Source organism: Poromitra crassiceps (genome assembly GCF_964638095.1).
Source record: "Poromitra crassiceps genome assembly, chromosome: 10".
Lineage (NCBI taxonomy): Eukaryota > Metazoa > Chordata > Actinopteri > Beryciformes > Melamphaidae > Poromitra > Poromitra crassiceps.
Genome location: NC_139631.1, coordinates 48,395,546 through 48,413,406, shown reverse-complemented (window position 1 = coordinate 48,413,406; position 17,861 = coordinate 48,395,546). Strand labels below are relative to the sequence as shown.

The following is a 17,861-nucleotide window of genomic DNA, read 5'->3' as shown; positions in this document are numbered from 1 at the left end:
ACAGTACATGAGTTTGTTTCACCATACAGTACATGAGTTTAAATACAGTACATGAGTTTAGGAACCAATGCTTTAAAGCCTCCCTCCAGTCCACCTGTATACATTCCTGCTGTAGTGGAAATGAAAAACTGCACGTACCGTCATCAACTACGTCACCAGTCTAATCTTTTGCACCAAAGTTCATCTATTGGTAAGATGTTCCACTGCAACGTCATGGCTGGAGCACTGTTGTCCAAAAAGGATAACTCTCAGGGCTTACAATTCAGCTCGGGATTGCAGGAATCCCACACATTTTCCCCAATTCCAGCATATTTTCAATTTATAAAGGGGGTTTGCGCAGACTGATCTATGTTTGTGCGGAACGATGCTTAATGCATTCAAATCACTGGCCGGAGGCTTACACGGGCAGACCAATTTCACTACCGTGACCAGTTAACAACAAACAGCATGCTCGCTCTGTCCCTCAGTCCTCTCTCGACATCAACGCTTTTCTGCTGGTTTCTTGGTGGATACAGACAGCTGCTTGCAAACATGATAGATCGCTGGCTAAAAAGGAAAACTACGTCGTCAGAAGGGGGACCCGCTCAGAAAAATCAAACGTGACAAGTCGAACAACAAGGCACTTCTAGCTGAAACATCAACGTAACGTCACCGAGTAACGTCAGTGTCAGTGATGTTTAGCGTTACGTTATTGATGACGATGAATAATCTGATAATAATCTTAATAATAACGTTAATCCTCCTTATGCCGAGTGCCAGTGATGTCAACGTTGTTGTCGCCAGTCAAATGGCGTTTCTCATAAAGCAGCCGTGACAATCTGGTGGAAGCATTTTCAATAAAAAGTGAAACGACACACAGATAATGGTTTATAAGTGGACTTTCCATGCCTGCCTATTCACGTCAATAGAACTCTCCCCAATGCAAAATTCAAACAGGTTTAGTTGCCAGTAATGACAGTAAGAAAGGCAGATGTAGTGAGCAAAGATGGATGATTTAATATTCAACCAAATCAAACTGACATCACTATTGTGAACACAAAACAAAGAACACTCTTCTGATATAATATGATATTAGTGTTTTAGTAGAGTGTATCACTCAACACAAAAAATAAAGGCTTTCATAGAACCAAAAGCCTATGGCTTAGTCTGCAGAAGAAACACGACAAAGCCATTGTAATTTCGACTCAGGTGTGCATAAACTACTTAACTTTTTTAAATACAAAAATGTGAAATTACAGTATTATCGCTTATTGGACAGGAGGAGCAGGTATTTGTCAGTTACAGTATCGGCTGAAAAAATCCCCCCCAAAGTCTATAGATCCCCCCCAAAATCTATGAATCCCCCCTATCTGAAGAACATAAGGGAAGGAATTCCCCCCCTAGTTTGCAAAGTGAATTTTAAGCCCTGGCTCTCTCAGCGCGCTCTGCTAATTCTGCGCTGCGCTTCTGTGTCCTGTGTGTTTTGGCAGAGCCTCACTCCTACCTTCAATACGATCTCTGTCTCCCTCCCGGCCAGTCAGATCGGAAACAGCCAAATGTTCACCCAGAAGCCACATATTATTATAAATATCAGCATAACCAGCCAACAGATAGCTGGTGGGCATATAAGCAAAATAAATTGTATTGTGAGTGTAACTCCACCTGGTTAAAAGTGACTATCGCAGCGTTTTGAGCCAGAACAAACCACGTTAGCAAACGTAGTTAAGCCAAGCTAACGGCAGATTGTATCCACTGTAATATATTGTATATTATTAATATGACAGGTCAGAATACGTGAGCGTTAACAACCATAAAGTTTAACGTCAGCACCCCTTTCTATCACGTGAGCCAATTTAAGAGTTTGAGCCCAAAATAAGTATTGTCCAGGCTTTTGACTCGTGTCGCTGATGGATTCTGGGCAAAATCACTAACATTTGAGAGTAAACTGTTACTGTAGAATTCTACACACTGTATCATTTTCATGCAGCGAGAGCGCCCTCTTGGGGTTGAAACCCACTTTTGCGGTTGGGTCTGCCAAGTGGCTGATCTTGGGTTCCACTTACATCACCAAGAACGCCCCCTTTAATCCCAAGTAGAGTAGAGAATTCTGGGTGTTAGGTCCCCATTAAAGTGAATGAAAGCCGTTCTGCCGTGGATGTGTTAGGACATTAATAAAGTGTGTTGTTGTTACCCAGCTCTCCAGTCGTTCCTGCGGGCCTACACAGCGTACCCCTCCTCTCTGAAGCACATCTTCCACATCCGCTCGCTGCACCTGGGCCACGCCGCCAAGAGCTTCGGCCTGAGGGACGCGCCGCACGGCCTGGGGGGTGGAGCCGGGGCTGGCAAGAACCAGGGCCGGACCACCAAGAACCAGGACCGGAACAACAAGGGCAAGAACCAGGGCCAGGATGAAGCAGGAGGGAAGAGGTGAGCTGCCATTGTTTGGTTGAAAGCAGAGGTTTTCAAAGTGGGAGGCGGGCCTCCCCAGGTTTTAGTGAAAAAATATTACATTTGTTATTCAGAAAAAGGAGAAAGCAGAATAAGCCTAAATCTGTGTGATTTGTTTAAAGAGATCATTCAGAGACAGGGGGGCCATATTGGGGGGGCGGGGTTAGGACAATTCCAGGGGCCCTAAAAAAAATTACCTCTGCAATTTTTTGCAGTATTAAATTATTAACCTATCATCATTAATATAATATTTTGTTCACAATGTACTAATAAAACAAATTATTTTTATTTTCTTGTTTTTTGGCAACAACAAAAAATCATCCATCTCCCTTCGATTTTCATAAAATGGTTCAGTCCTGCCTCAGGCCCGCCACCAAACCAGGCAGAGAGATGAAGCGCTGCAGAAGCGCCTTGACTCAGTGAGAGCAGGCAGCATCCAGGAATTGATGGAGGGGGAGCTTTGTCTGGACGGAGGAGAGGCCCACAGTCTCAGACTTTTGAAACCCTGGCTTTAAAGGACTTATTATGTCAAAATTCAAGATGTTTATTGTCACTCTGGTTGCACAAGTACACTTGTGTGAAATTCTTAGGCCAGGAGGCTCTGCAGGACATAAATATAGCAAGCAACAACTAAAACATAGCATAAGATAGCAAATCCACACAGATCAATAATAATATTATTTGAAAAGAAAAGAACAATGATTAGCAATCATAATATAAATTTGAAAAGAGAAAACAACGATAAGCAATAATATAAATTTGAAAAGCGAAAACGACAATGGCAACACTATCAAGGCAGCGCAAGGTGCGATCAAGTTGCACTTAGTCAATATTACAATCAGTCAGTCATATTGCACTCCAAACTTGTACGAAGGGGTGTGTGTGTGTGTGTGTGTGTGTGTGTGAGAGTGATGGTGGTGGGTGATCTGTCTCATGGCCTATGGAAAGAAGATATTCCTCAGTCGGCTGGTGCGTGTTTTGGGGGTCCTGTATCTCCTCCCTGAGGGCAGGAGGGAGAACATGCTGTTATATGTAATATACCGTAAATTCCGGGCGCACCGGTGTATAAGCCGCACCTGCAAAGTTGACTATTTTTTTCTTATATAAGCCGCACCGGACTATAAGCCGCGGGTGTTTTAATGGGTTTTTTTTTTTATTATTATTATTTTTTTATTGTGTTTTAATGTTTAATTACCATATGTAATGCTCCCATTTATTAACATTTCAACAAAACAACATAACACAACACCACCTGTGTTGTTATTTACAGTGCACACAGTGTCATACAGTGTCATACAGTGTGGTGAAAAGAGGGCAAGAGAGGAAATTAAAACAGAATTGGATTTATAGTTAGAAAGAGTGCTAAAAAAGAGAGTTTTTTTTTTTTTTTTTTTTTTTTTTTTTAAATCCATAGATAAGCCGCACCGTTATATAAGCCGCAGGGGCCAAAAAAGGCCAAAAAACGGGAAAAAAGGTGCGGCTTATAGTCCGGAATTTACGGTACTAGAAATTAGCGTGCTTCGTGCGCTCATTTCTCAGGTGGAAGCTCTGGAGACGGTGTGACCCTAAACTCATGCACTCTGTCGGGCCCCCAGCAGCGCACCGCCCAAGTTTGAAGTCGATCGGATGAACGGTTCTCGAGATGAAACGCTTTTGTGTTGACAGTAGGTGGACAGTAGGTTCAACAAAATATAATTTTAAACCTGGCTTTATCCAATGTTCAGATTTCTCTTCTGGAAATCTATCTATCTATACATATAAAAGGGGCAATGTTTGTCTGTTTAAATTTTTGTTCCGTTTTACGTGTGATCGCGTTGAAACTTTCAGGTGGTGTAAACAGATGTTTTAATTAGGTGATTGCCCTAATTACCTAATGATGATATGTTATCAGTGATTTCATCCTTCCTGGCTAAGGCTATAAGTTCAGTGATGTCATCAGTGATGATGTCATCTGTGATGATGTCATCCGTGATATCATAGAGCAGGCGAGGCCATGCGTATGCGACGCGCAGCGGGAGAGCTGTAGGGCCAGCTCGGCAAGCTGCAGGGCGTGCAGCGGGCGAGCCTAGGAATCGAGCGCGCGAGATGCCTAGTGTATGCAAATGAGTGCATATTTATGCCTCATTTGCACAATTAAACATACAATTTCAAAAAATGTGGAATGAAGTTTCATGGTGATATCTATTCATTAAAAAAATTACTCTATTCACCTGTAGTGTCTGCTTTGGTAGGATGCCTATTTATGTGATTTTCAATACTTTCCACCACTTGGATTTCTTAGGGCTTTTTCTATGTTGTAAATGACTTCTGAGACTAGAACAGTTGAAAGAGTTTCTGTTGCAATTTGTTTGAGGTCATATCGTATAATGCCTGTACTAGGGAGGGAGTGACAAAGTTCTGGTTTGTGGGGCTTTCGGGTCTCGTTGAAGAGGCGGATGGCAGTTAGGTAAGCTGTCCCTGTGTCGAGAGCAGTGTGGGGCAAGTTACTCTGGAAAAGTAATTACCGTAAATTCCGGACTATAAGCCGCGGCTTTTTCCCCGTTTTTTGGCCCCTGCGGCTTATATAACGGTGCGGCTTATCTATGGATTTTTTCAGCAAACGGCCACTCGGTGACCTCCAAAATCGATGGATTTTACAGGTTACACAGCTTCATCTGCACATTTTATGTGCATTGCTTTGCTGCTTGTTTTTTCGATTATTTTTTTGTAAAGCACCTTGAATTGCCTTTGTGTATGAAAGGTGCTATATAAATAAAATTTGACTTGACTTGACATCATTTGGCGGAAATCAACCGGCATCACGGTGAACATGGCGCTCAGCTAGACAGCTGCTACACCAGACCAAACAATATGTTTTAGCGATCTGATCTAAAATGAATAAGGTGACCAGAACCAACTGAATAACTTTAAAGAGTGGGGCGAATGTCTGCTGGAAGAAGCACAAGACTGAAAACCAGTAAGCAGAAAGAAAAGAGACGAAGCAATCACCGCCATGAATGAGGAAATGACTCACCTGCTGGAGGCTGGAGATACACGGCTTGGGCTTAACTTTTACTCCGTGAAACACTATCGATTAAGTCCGACATCGCTCAGAGGTTTTGAGCAGCTTGAAAACAAGTTTGAAAACGTGCAGAAGTCCATCCACTCACTCACTAAAGAAAATAAGGCAACCGTGAACAGAGTTTCTAATGCGGAAAAGCACATCAGCGCACTGGAGGACAAAAACAACACAGTGAGTCGGAAAATGGATAAAATGCAAAAACAAATCGAAAGTCAATGGATATCGCTTTGGCGTACTGTACCCAGCGAGACTCGTCATAACCATTGATGGACAGCGGCGGAACAAGAGCTCAAAGTGAAACTGCCGAATATCTTTTGAGTTGGACTGGTCAATAGTACTGTGAGTAACTAAAATAAAAAAATAAAAAACGGAATTCTCTCTTCTTTAGCACTCTTTCTAACTATAAATCCACTTCTGTTTTAATTTCCTCTCTTGCCCTCTTTTCACCACACCGCGGACACTGTGTGCACTGTAAAAAAAAACACAGGTGGTGTTGTGTTATGTTGTTTTGTTGAAATGTTAATAAATGGGAGCTTCCTCAAACAGCCATCTCTTTCCCGACAATCCCCTCTGTGCACGAACCCTTACATATGGTAATTAAACATTAAAACACAATTAAAAAAAAAACATTAAAACACCTGCGGCTTATAGTCCGGTGCGGCTTATATATGTAACAAACAGGCAATTTTGCTGCTGCGGCTTATACTCCAGTGCGCCTTATAGTCCGGAATTTACGGTAGTTACTGATTACTCCTTAAAAAAGTAATAAAAGTTACTTTATGTATTACTTTTTCAAAAGGTAACTAGTTACGTTACTAGTTACTACTTTTTTTTTTACCCCAAACACCTTACACTTAAGTTGTTACATGTCTAGCATGTCACTGTATTAATTATTTTCGCTTTGGTATTATATATGATTAAAAGAAACGCCAAAGGCATTTTACTTTGAAATTCGGTTAGAACAGGAAGTGGTGTGTTAACTGGCTAGTAGTCTCTTACAACAGACTGTCTCATCTACATCCGGCGAATGCAGCTATACAGTCTGTACGTTACACCCCCAGAACATGCACAAGGAAGTTGGGAAAAAAACCTTCAGACTGGAAGGAAGTTCGACAAAATCCGACCAATCACGGCACGTGTGTCCATGAAAAAAAATTCTGATTGGACTAATGAGCGGAAGACCCGCCTTAAAAAAATTCTGATTGGACTAATGAGCGGAAGACCCGCCTTTCTGCTTCCCATTCCGGTTGGTGCATGATTCTCCCCCACGAAGTACAGACGGTATGGCGGAACATTTGAAAATTGCGGAAGCCAACTCGTCTGTTCTAAGAGACTAACTGGCTAGGGAAAAGACGTGAAATGAGAGAGTCAGGCAGATAACGTGAGTGTAAAGAAAGATGCCGTTATGTCGGAGTGTTAATAAAACAACACAGCCCTCAATGCAAACGTTTCAAGCTTCGTTGCTGTAAGAAGAAAAGGGATGATGATCACATTCCCTGGGCCATCTGACTACGGTCAGAAGGCTTTGACCAGAAGGTTAGAAAGTATCAAAGTGTACAACACTTACCCAAAGTGGATCTGTTGTGAACTGTTACACCCAAGTCTACCTCACCCAGCGTCGCCTTCAACTTAGCCTCCATCCTCGCATATTCTCTCTCGAGGTAGTCAGCAAACGTCTTTCTCTGGCAGCTTGACATTGTTCTTCGTGTGTATTTTCTCTATGATGCATCGATATGAGGGCGAGTCAACAGTGCAAATAGGTAGCATCTGCCGTAAGTGGAGAAGGACTAAGCTTCTAGCGGTTTTACAAAGGACAATAATGTTCTTTGCCTCTTTGACCGAGACAAACTCAAAATAATGGCATGAATACCTCCAGCTTTTGAACGCATATTTCTCTTCTCCTTCAGCCTCCATCATGCTGCTTCGGTTTGTTTTGAAGTAGACAACCACACTCTGAGCTGTCGCGCCGCACATACGTCATGATGTCACATACGTCATGACGTATGTGACATCATAATAAGGCAGCTAACAGTGGGCAGACAGTATTCAGTGTTCAGGTGTTTGCCCAGCCCTGCATCCAAAGAAAATCCCTGACCAGAGTAGACTAATGTTCGATACTGATACTGATACTGATAGTATTAATCGGTTAATGTCGAAACGGTTTAAACCAGGGGTGGGCAATTATTTTTCATGGGGGGCCACATGAGAAACCCAGATTGTTGCCGAGGGCCAAATTTGGGGCATTTGAAGGCAGGTTTAGAGGAATAACAAATTTTAGGCATTTGAAGGCAGGTTTATGGTGCGGTCACACCGACCTATTAAAGTTTTTCGCTGGCATCGAGTTTACATACAAAGTCAATGCAAACGAGCGATTGAGCGTATATTTGCCCGGGAGAAAAATCGCTGGCCGTCCGAGCGACAGAGACAGAGCGATAGGGCAAAAATTTGCTCGTCGCCCAAGATTAAATATCCCAACTCGAGCGGAATTTCGCTGGCATCAGTCGCTCGCTGTTCAACGCTGATTGGCTGCCGTGTGAGAGCGAGTCAAGGATCACACTGGCTTGGAACAAACCGCTGGTTTATTGTGTGGCAACAAACCGCATTGACAGGCTGACAGCTGACATGAAGTGAAGTCTGTACTACCGGTATAGAGCTCCCGTTAGGAGCACGCTGATAGGCTTAGCTTGTAAACAACTACGGTGGCTCATAGTGGACAAACATCATGACATTGCGTAACGTTATAGCCCCCAGATGTCCGTCAATTATTGTGCCTGTTGACGAGCGATTTAAACACAGCCACAGAGCGATTCCAAAGGGTTGAATCGAGCGACAGAGAAAAATAAATATCTCGGTGTGAACACAGCTTTAGAGGAATAACTAATTTTAAATTAACAGTTGTGATGTCATTATTCAGTCTTAACCACCAATATTTGATCCTTTTCTCACTAACTCCTATGTCACCACCTGCTCTCAGGGCTTGAAATTAACTTTTTTGACCACCTGCCAATATGGCTGCTAGATTTTAAAGTTACCAGCCAATTAGAATTTCCACTAGCCAAATTGTTTTTCTTGAAATAAACCAGAATATGAGTGCGTTAATTTAAGCATACAGTATCAGTAAGTGGCCCGGGATTCTCAAAGCCTGTGTTGAGGGTCACAAGAACAAAAATGCACTCTTGAAGCTAAATAAATCCAAAACCAATGAGTTAATTATTTAAATTTTTACTTAAATGTAGAACAGTCATTTCTTACACATGAGATTACTTTTAGCCTTTTAGTCATGAAGATTATTGAAAGATATTCCATATTCCAGACTGAAATGTTATAACAGAAGTGGAGTATTGGCCAGAATGACATGAACATTTGGACACTTATAATTCAGCGGGTATGTTGCATGTTGCGTTCAGGTGCACTGTAAAAAAAATAAAAAATAAAATTTTGTTTGCAATTCCAGCGCGGGCCACACTCTGATTTAAACAGTTATCGGTTGACATCCCTATTTCAGACATTTAACCAACATCCCCATACAAAAATCCGATTGACTTTGAGACGAGGAAACCAGGAAGCGCAGTGACTTCTGGGTTGGCCTCCAAAAATATGCCATCCGTGCGGTACTCTACTATGTTAATAAGCCACCAGCCAAATTTGAACGATGATGAACGTCGCAAAGTATATAAATTTAGGTTTGACAGTCATGGCAAAAGTCATGAGAATCAATTAGATTTTAGAGTGTATTTTCTCCCGCGGACCGTGTGGGCGTGTCCCGTGTGTGCGTGCAAGACTGGTCTCTGAGAGAGAGCGAGAGAGAGAGAGGGAGGGAGGGAAACGGGGAGAGAGAGAAGGAAAGAGAGATGGAGTTTGTGTGTGTGTGTGTTTGCTCGTTGCTCGGAGAGGAAGAGACTGTCACTGCGACTGCACAGCGCTACTCTGTGTGTGTGTGTGACAGTAACCTCACGTCACCAGGCTCTCTCTCTCTCGGGACTAGTGAGAGAGAGAGAGAGAGAGAGAGAGAGAGAGAGAGCAGGCAGCATAGCGCTCGACACAGCACAGAGTGGGAGGGAGACAGACAGACACTGAGCGAACGCTGTGGGGGCAAAGAACGGACAAAAGGAGAAGGGCGGGTTGCGCGCGTGTACAAAGGTTATATAGAGCTTATGATGTCATAAGATTTTGCATTTGAGCACCTCGCGCACTGCTCGGGGGCACGGTGGCGCAGTGGTAAGCGCTGTCGCCTCACAGCTAGAAGGTCCTGGGTTCGATTCCCACCTGGGACGCTGTGAGCACTGAAGGATTACGTGCCCGTCCGCATGTCCTCGAGTGCCCACCGCCCGGGTGGGGTCGTCAGAAGGGCCTTTCTGTGTGGAGTTTGCATGTTCTCCCCGTGCCTCCTGGGGGTTTCCTTCATATAGGAACCCCACACCAGAACATGCAATAGCCTGGTCGCTGAAGTGGTGCTTCCTCTCGTCATTAGGGGCGCCTGTTTGGAGGGAGGGGAACTCATTGGAATAGCGTGATCCTCCCACGTGCTATGTCCTACCGGTGAAGCTTCCCCTGTCAGGTGAAAAGAAGCGGCTGGCTAACTGCCCATGTCTCGGAGGAAGCATGGAGCCAGTTTCGGCTCTCCCCAGATTGGCAGAGGGTGGAGCAGCAACCAGGATAAATACATTTTAATTAGCACTATTGGGGGATAAAACCGGGATAAAAAATCAGGGGGGGGAAATCATTAGTTAAAGTTACTTTGTGAGTATAGTAGTTAAACATTAGAATGATGAATCATTAAATCAATGGAGGGCAACAAGAAAAGACTGCAGAAATGAGGAGAGTTTTGGAAGGTATGCACTTCAGACCCACCGTCAGCAAGCTTCCAGCGACACGGCTGGCACTCGAGCACTGATATGCTCCACTAAACATCTCCGCCTCAGCCGAGAACTCCCAAGTTGAGGCGAACGCGTACGAGCACAGATCCAGACTCCGAAAACTAATAATTAATCGCCAAAACATCGCTTATTGTCAACAAACTGGCCACAAGATATCAAAGCTGATGGACTTCATGGAAAGAGCGTGACTCAAACTGGTTAAAAGTTACTATTGTGGCGTTTTGAGCCTGGTGAACACGTAGTTAGCAAATGTAGCAGTTAACGGCAGAGAAATTATGTCAAGGCATTCCTGAAATCTCAAGTTAACAAGCATGAAACGAGCAGTCGTGATGTCACAGTAACCTTGAACTTTGACCACCAAAATCGAATCATTCTTGAGTCCAAGTGGACATTTGAGGCAAATTGGAAGAAATTCCGTCAAGGCGTTCTTAAGATATCGTGTTAACAAGCTTGAAAATGGCGTTTGTGAGGTCACAGTGACCTTGACCTTTGTCATTTGACCACCAAAATCGAATTAGTTCATGCTTGAGTCCAAGGCGATGTTTGAACCAAATTGGAAGAAATTCCGTCAAGGCGTTACTGAGATATTGCAGTAAAGAGCTTGGAAATGGGGTTAGTGAGGTCACAATGACCTTGAACTTTGACCTTTAACACCGAAATCTAATCAGTTCATCCTTGAGTCCAGGAAAATTGGATGAAATTCTGTCAAGGTGTTACTGAGATATCGCGGTAATGAGCATGAAACTAGCTGTTGTGAGGTCACAGTGACCTTGAACTTGAACTTGACAGCCCAGCCAGTCAGAGGCTTGCCGCCGCTTTTCGTGTGGCAAAACCCATAAATGCTGACTTGTGATTCAGACCCTCTGTAAGACAGTGGGTCTGACCACACCAGATAAGCTGCTGCTAGATACGTTAGCTCAGTGCTTCCCAACCTTTGTGTCACCGGGAATTCAAATGGGGTCGCCTGATTTATTTATTTATACCACACACAATTTAAAACTACCGAAGAGGATTAGGGCCACAAAATGTATTTGAGTTCTGAGTTTAATATCAGAATTCGGGAGAAAAAAAGTCAGAATTCTAAGAAAAAGGTCAGAAGAATTCTGAGTTTAATGTCAGAATTCGGAGTTTAAATTCAGAATTCTGAGGGGAAAAGTCAGCATACTGTTTGTTACATGTGACATCATTGATGATGTCACTGATGATATTACCGATGTACCGAAATTTGAATGTCTGGGGATCCTACATTTTTGTGACGTCAAAGTGGGGTCACAAGCTGAAAAAGGTTAGGAACCCCTGCGTTAGCTAGTGTGCTAAACTGGTGTGTTAGCGAGCAGGCTAATTTAGCAAAGCAGTTGATGCTAATGTTATTTTGTTACCTGAAATGTTCTCCTCTCTCCTTGTGTCTGTCAGGTTTTCTCCTGGTCAGAGGGAGGCGGGGCTCCTTCGCTCTGAGGTCTCCAGCGGCCTGGAGGGAGAAGCCATGAGGAAGAGGAGGAAGAGGAAGATGCCTGGAGGTCAGAGGTCAGGAGAGGAGGAGCAAGTCTCTGAAGCGACCAAAACAACCTGATGGCCAACCCAAATATCCCGACGTCTCCGCCCTCACAGACTCTTAGTGGACTTTGCGGGCTTTTTGCTTTCCCGGGAAGTCTGTGAGTGCTGAGGTTACAAATCAACTAGACAGGAAGTGTGGAATCAAAAATACCCTGAAAGCCATGTTGGAGCTCAGGTGTGTGTCACCACAATGTACCTGGGCAGGTGTGTGTCACCACAATGTACCTGGGCAGGTGTGTGTCCCCACAATGCAACTGGGCATGTGTGTTTTGTATTTGTAACATTTTGAATTATCTATACAGTCTGCTCCCACAGCGGTGACACTGCGGAGGCTCTGATTAACAGAAAAATACATAATATAGCCTATTTTAGTCGGGTGTTGTAGATCAAGCTGTTCACATTTCCACTGTTGGAAAATAAAGTTTGTACTTTTACCCTGATTCATCCACTTGTGGTCTGTCAGAGCAATTCCTACTGTGTAAAAGTGAAGCGAAAATATCTTGTTTCCGCGAGTGGCCATCTTGCTTGTGTGACGTCATTTGGAGGCAGTCTGTGCAGTTGCAGTGGAGTCGAGCTGGGCGACACTGTGCCACTGTCTGATGGAGGTTGGAGAGCTGCTGTCACAGCTGTCAATCACCTCATCATATCCCATTTGAATATCGTCAAAAACAAACCTATCCCAAAAAAGAATTCATTTGAACATACATCAGTGTGATAAGAACAACCTAAAATGACAGAAACCATCTTTGGGAAAAATGTATTTGATGTGTACTTTAATGATTTTGTTTTTGTCCCATCCGCTAATATGGAGGGGGCAGGACTCTTTTTATGCCTCCGCCGGCGATAGCCAGGCCGGAGGCATTATGGATCCGGGTTGTACGTCCGTCCGATGTTCGTTAACGCAATATCTGAGGAACGCCTTGACGGAATTTCATCAAATTTGTAGGATGGTCTGATTAGATTTTGGTGATCAAAGGTGAGGTCACTGTGACCTCTCCAACGCCATTTTCAAACTTGTTAACGTGATATCTCAGGAATGCCTTGACGGAATTTCATCAAATTTGTAGTATATTAGGGACTGTTCGTTATTTATGAGAGGGGGGGTATGGTGCAGAAAGGGGGAGGGATATCAAATATTTTTTTGAGTACTGGGGAAGGACTTGTGTTTTTATGCCTCCGCCGGCGAAGCCAGGCCGAAGGCATTATGGATCCGGGTTGTCCGTCCGTACGTACGTACGTACGTACGGCCGGCCGTCCGTCCGTCCGTCCGTACGGATGTTTGTTAACGCCATATCTGAGGAACGCCTTGATGGAATTTCATCAGATTCGCCTTAAACATTCACTTAGGCCCAAGGATGATCTGATTAGATTTTGGTGGTCCAAGGTCAAAGTTCAAGGTCACTGTGACCTCTCGAACGCCATTTTCAAGCTTGTTAACGCGGTATCTGAGGAACGCCTTGATGGAATTTCATCAGATTCGCCTTAAACATTCACTTAGGCCCAAGGATGATCTGATTAGATTTTGGTGGTCCAAGGTCAAAGGTCAAGGTCACTGTGACCTCTCGAACGCCATTTTCAAGCTTGTTAACGCGATATCTGAGGAACGCCTTGATGGAATTTCATCAGATTCGCCTTAAACATTCACTTAGGCCCAAGGATGATCTGATTAGATTTTGGTGGTCCAAGGTCAAAGGTCAAGGTCACTGTGACCTCTCGAACGCCATTTTCAAGCTTGTTAACGCGATATCTGAGGAACAACTTGACAAAATTTCATCAGATTCGCCTTAAACATTCACTTAGGCCCAAGGATGATCTGATTAGATTTTGGTGGTCCAAGGTCAAAGGTCAAGGTCACTGACCTCTCGAACGCCATTTTCAAGCTTGTTAACGCGATATCTGAGGAACAACTTGACAAAATTTCATCAGATTCGCCTTAAACATTCACTTAGGCCCAAGGATGATCTGATTAGATTTTGGTGGTCCAAGGTCAAAGGTCAAGGTCACTGTGACCTCTCGAACGCCATTTTCAAGCTTGTTAACGCGATATCTGAGGAACAACTTGACAAAATTTCATCAGATTCGCCTTAAACATTCACTTAGGCCCAAGGATGATCTGATTAGATTTTGGTGGTCCAAGGTCAAAGGTCAAGGTCACTGTGACCTCTCGAACGCCATTTTCAAGCTTGTTAACGCCATATCTGAGGAACAACTTGACAAAATTTCATCAGATTCGCCTTAAACATTCACTTAGGCCCAAGGATGATCTGATTACATTTTGGTGGTCAAAGGTCAAAGGTCAAGGTGAGCTCTCGAACGCCATTTTCAAGCTTGTTAACGCGATATCTCAGGAATGCCTTGACGGAATTTAATCAAACTTGTCTCAAACATCGACTTGGACTCAAGGATGAACTGATTACATTTTGGTGGTCAAAGTTCAAGCTCACTGTGACCTCTCACACACCCAATTTCCAAGCTCTGTAACGCAACATCACAGGAGCGCCTTGACGGAATCTCTTCCAATTTGCCTCAAATGGCGATTTGGACTCCAGAATGAACTAATGCGGAGGCATAAGTCCGCGTTGCGGTCGTTCTAGTTTATTTTGGCTTTAGGGAGGGATATATATTTTTAAATGTGTTTTTTCGTTCCAAAATTCGTGTTTACTCCCCTATTTATATCTATGGTTTATCTGTATGGTGACTGGACTCCGCTCCAGACCGCTCGCCGCTCTCGATACAGATTTCACCTGCTCGCACTCACTGCTCCGCTCAAAAGAATAAAAGAGATAAAAAGGCCAGGGTGTTTTAATTTGCGTTTAAACGCCTGGGCAATGGGCATTGCTCACTACAAATAACATGAGCTCAGCAGAGTCCGCTGCATGCTCGTTTCTCTTCCTTCTCTCTCGCAGCAGCTGGCAAGAAAATAGTGGGCATGCACATGAAGTAGGCTAAGCCAAGTCTTATTGGAGGCTGGAGCGGACATCACAGTGCATCAGTGTCACTCATCCAAATAACGTTAAATCTGCAAGGGATATATATAGCACCTGGATTACATACATGTTTCACATAGGGTTGTGTTTTGATTTTTATTGTTTTATTTTGTCCAATATTGAAATGTTCTAAAATTGCATGTTGTGCTAACATAAACATTATTTATATCTACCACTTAGCCTATTTAGGCTGATTTGGTTGCTATTTCTTGTCAATGTATTACCCTCAATGCATGCTGGGAGTGGGAGATATCACATGTGGCTCAATTAGCCACGCACCGATGCATTCTGTTTCAAACATGTTGTGGACTGAGCGGTACTGAGCGGGTGATCGGCTTTATAACTAGGGGATGAGGCCGTTATTGGGCTGGGTACTAAACGTTATATGCCCCCCGCCCCCTCTCTCCCCCGCCCGCCCCCTCTCTCCCCCGATGTCATAGGGCGCTATCAAACATAGCCAAATCATCGGAAAAGGTCATATTTTCTTCAGTAGGCTACTACCTTTGGTGTGAATATGATAAAGTGTGGTTATTTATGGTGGAGGGAGGGTCATGCATTTATCTCCAGTCACTCAGGGAGGGATATGGAAAAATATTTATAGATCTGGGGAGGGTGAAGGAAAAAAACGAAAACAAAGTCGCCCCTGCACCATACCCCCCCCTCTCATAAATAACGGACAGTCCCTTACACTGTAGAATATTGCATGTTTGTTGTGAATTTTGATTGACAGGTGACATGTCCATCCACAACATTAAGACTTGTGATCTGACTGGGAGCGGGCCAGATCTCTGCAGGAACCAGTTTAACCTGTGACATAAGATCTCTGCAGGAACCAGTTCAACCTCTGGCATAAGATCTCTGCAGAAACCAGTTTAACCTGTGACATAAGATCTCTGCAGTAACCAGTTTAACCTGTGACATAATAAGATCTCTGCAGAAACCAGTTCAACCTCTGGCATAAGATCTCTGCAGGAACCAGTTTAACCTGTGACATAAGATATCTGCACGAAGCAGTATAACCTGTGACATAAGTAAGATCTCTGTATGAAGCAGTTTAACCTGTTTTAAGATCTCTGCAGGAACCAGTTTAACCTGGACATAAGATATCTGCACGAAGCAGTATAACCTGTGACATAAGTAAGATCTCTGTATGAAGCAGTTTAACCTGTGACATAGATCTCTGTATGAAGCAGTTTAACCTGTTTTAAGATCTCTGTAGGAACCAGTTTAACCTGTGACATAAGTAAGATATCTGTAGGAACCAGTTTAACCTGTGATATAAGTAAGATCTCTGCAGGAACCAGTTTAACCTGTGACATAAGTAAGATATCTGCAGGGACCAGTTTAACCTGTGATATAAGTAAGATCTCTGCAGGAACCAGTTTAACCTGTGACATAAGTAAGATATCTGCAGGAACCAGTTTAACCTGTGATATAAGTAAGATCTCTGCAGGAACCAGTTTAACCTGTGACATAAGTATATCTGCAGGGACCAGTTTAACCTGTATAAGTAAGATATCTGCAGGGACCAGTTTAACCTGTATAAGTAAGATATCTGCAGGGACCAGTTTAACCTGTGATATAAGTAAGATCTCTGCAGGAACCAGTTTAACCTGTGACATAAGTAAGATATCTGCAGGAACCAGTTTAACCTGTATAAGTAAGATATCTGCAGGAACCAGTTTAACCTGTGACATAAGTAAGATATCTGCAGGAACCAGTTTAACCTGTGATATAAGTAAGATATCTGCAGGAACCAGTTTAACCTGTGATATAAGTAAGATACTGTATCTGCAGGAACCAGTTTAACCTGTGACATAAGTAAGATCTCTGCAGCAGTGGCGTAGGCAGAAATTCAATTATAGGTGGGCCTGGATAAAATTGGTGGGGCACAGACGATCCATAACATCTAGGAATTTTGCACGCTTCGAAAAGACTGCAAACCACACACTGTCATTCTAGGTGATTTATTAACAACGACAACAAGAGCAAAAAAACAAACAAACAGCAAGTTGATTGGCTGGGCGAGGGCAAGGAGTGGGCGGGCCTGTGCCTACCCGGGCCTGCCCATAGAAATGCCCCTGCTCTGCAGGATCTTGGGGAGCCTCACCAGCCCCGACCTCAAAATCCAAGACACTTCAACAGTGCAAGTTGTACTGTTTATGAACACTTCTGTCTTATTTACGTCTCATTAAATCAGTTGTACACACAGTACTGTCTAACTTCTATCTGTGGACATGTTGCTACAGTGTTAGAGTACGGTGTAATGCTTTGTTACTATATCAACTGTTATTGCTAACAATGGCTAGCCTGACTAGAGGTAACCCTGGCCGGTTTTCGTTTTTTTTTTTTTTTTTTTTTTTTTTTTCCCCCCCCCGATTTTTTATCCCATTTTTATCCCCCGTTTAGTGCTCATTTGAATTACTCAATCCTGGTTGCTACTCCATCCTCTGCCGATCTGGGGAGAGCCGAGACTGATTCCATGCATCCTCCGAGACATGGGCAGTCAAGTCAGCCGCTTCTTTTCACCTGACAGAGGAAGCTTCACCGGTAGGACATAGCACGTGGGAGGTTCACGCTATTCCAACCAGTTCCCCTCCCTCTGAACAGGCGCCCTTAACGATCAGAGGAGGAACCATATATTTTCGGTTTTAGCGGAACGCAGTCAACTCAAGTGTGACGTCACTCTACTGGGATATTATAGGCTCCTTCAGGCTAAAGATCTAAGCTTGAAGGAGCCTCAACAGGTTTCTAAAGATACTTGGTTTGGTTGTGGACAAAACAAGACATTTGAGGACGGGAAACACTGAATGACCTTCTCCACCATTTTCTGACATTTTATAGACCAAACGACTAATGTATTAATCGAGAAAATAATCAACAGATTAATCGAGAATGAAAATAATGGTTAGTTGCAGCCCAAATCTGTTGACATCAGCAGTGTCTAACAGAGGC

General features: G+C 43.5%; 1 protein-coding gene across 1 annotated transcript in view; it reads left to right on the top strand.

The window, feature by feature from the left end:
- ddx31 (DEAD (Asp-Glu-Ala-Asp) box polypeptide 31) overlaps positions 1-12,307 on the top strand; it is a 61,038-nt gene extending 48,731 nt beyond the window's left edge. Inside the window, exons 20-21 of the mRNA XM_083644162.1 lie at positions 2,175-2,406; positions 11,779-12,307. Of these exons, the coding sequence (XP_083500288.1) occupies positions 2,175-2,406; positions 11,779-11,935 (389 nt within the window). The 3' untranslated portion in view covers positions 11,936-12,307. The remainder of the gene's footprint in view (positions 1-2,174; positions 2,407-11,778) is intronic.
- The last annotated feature ends 5,554 nt before the right edge of the window (positions 12,308-17,861 follow it).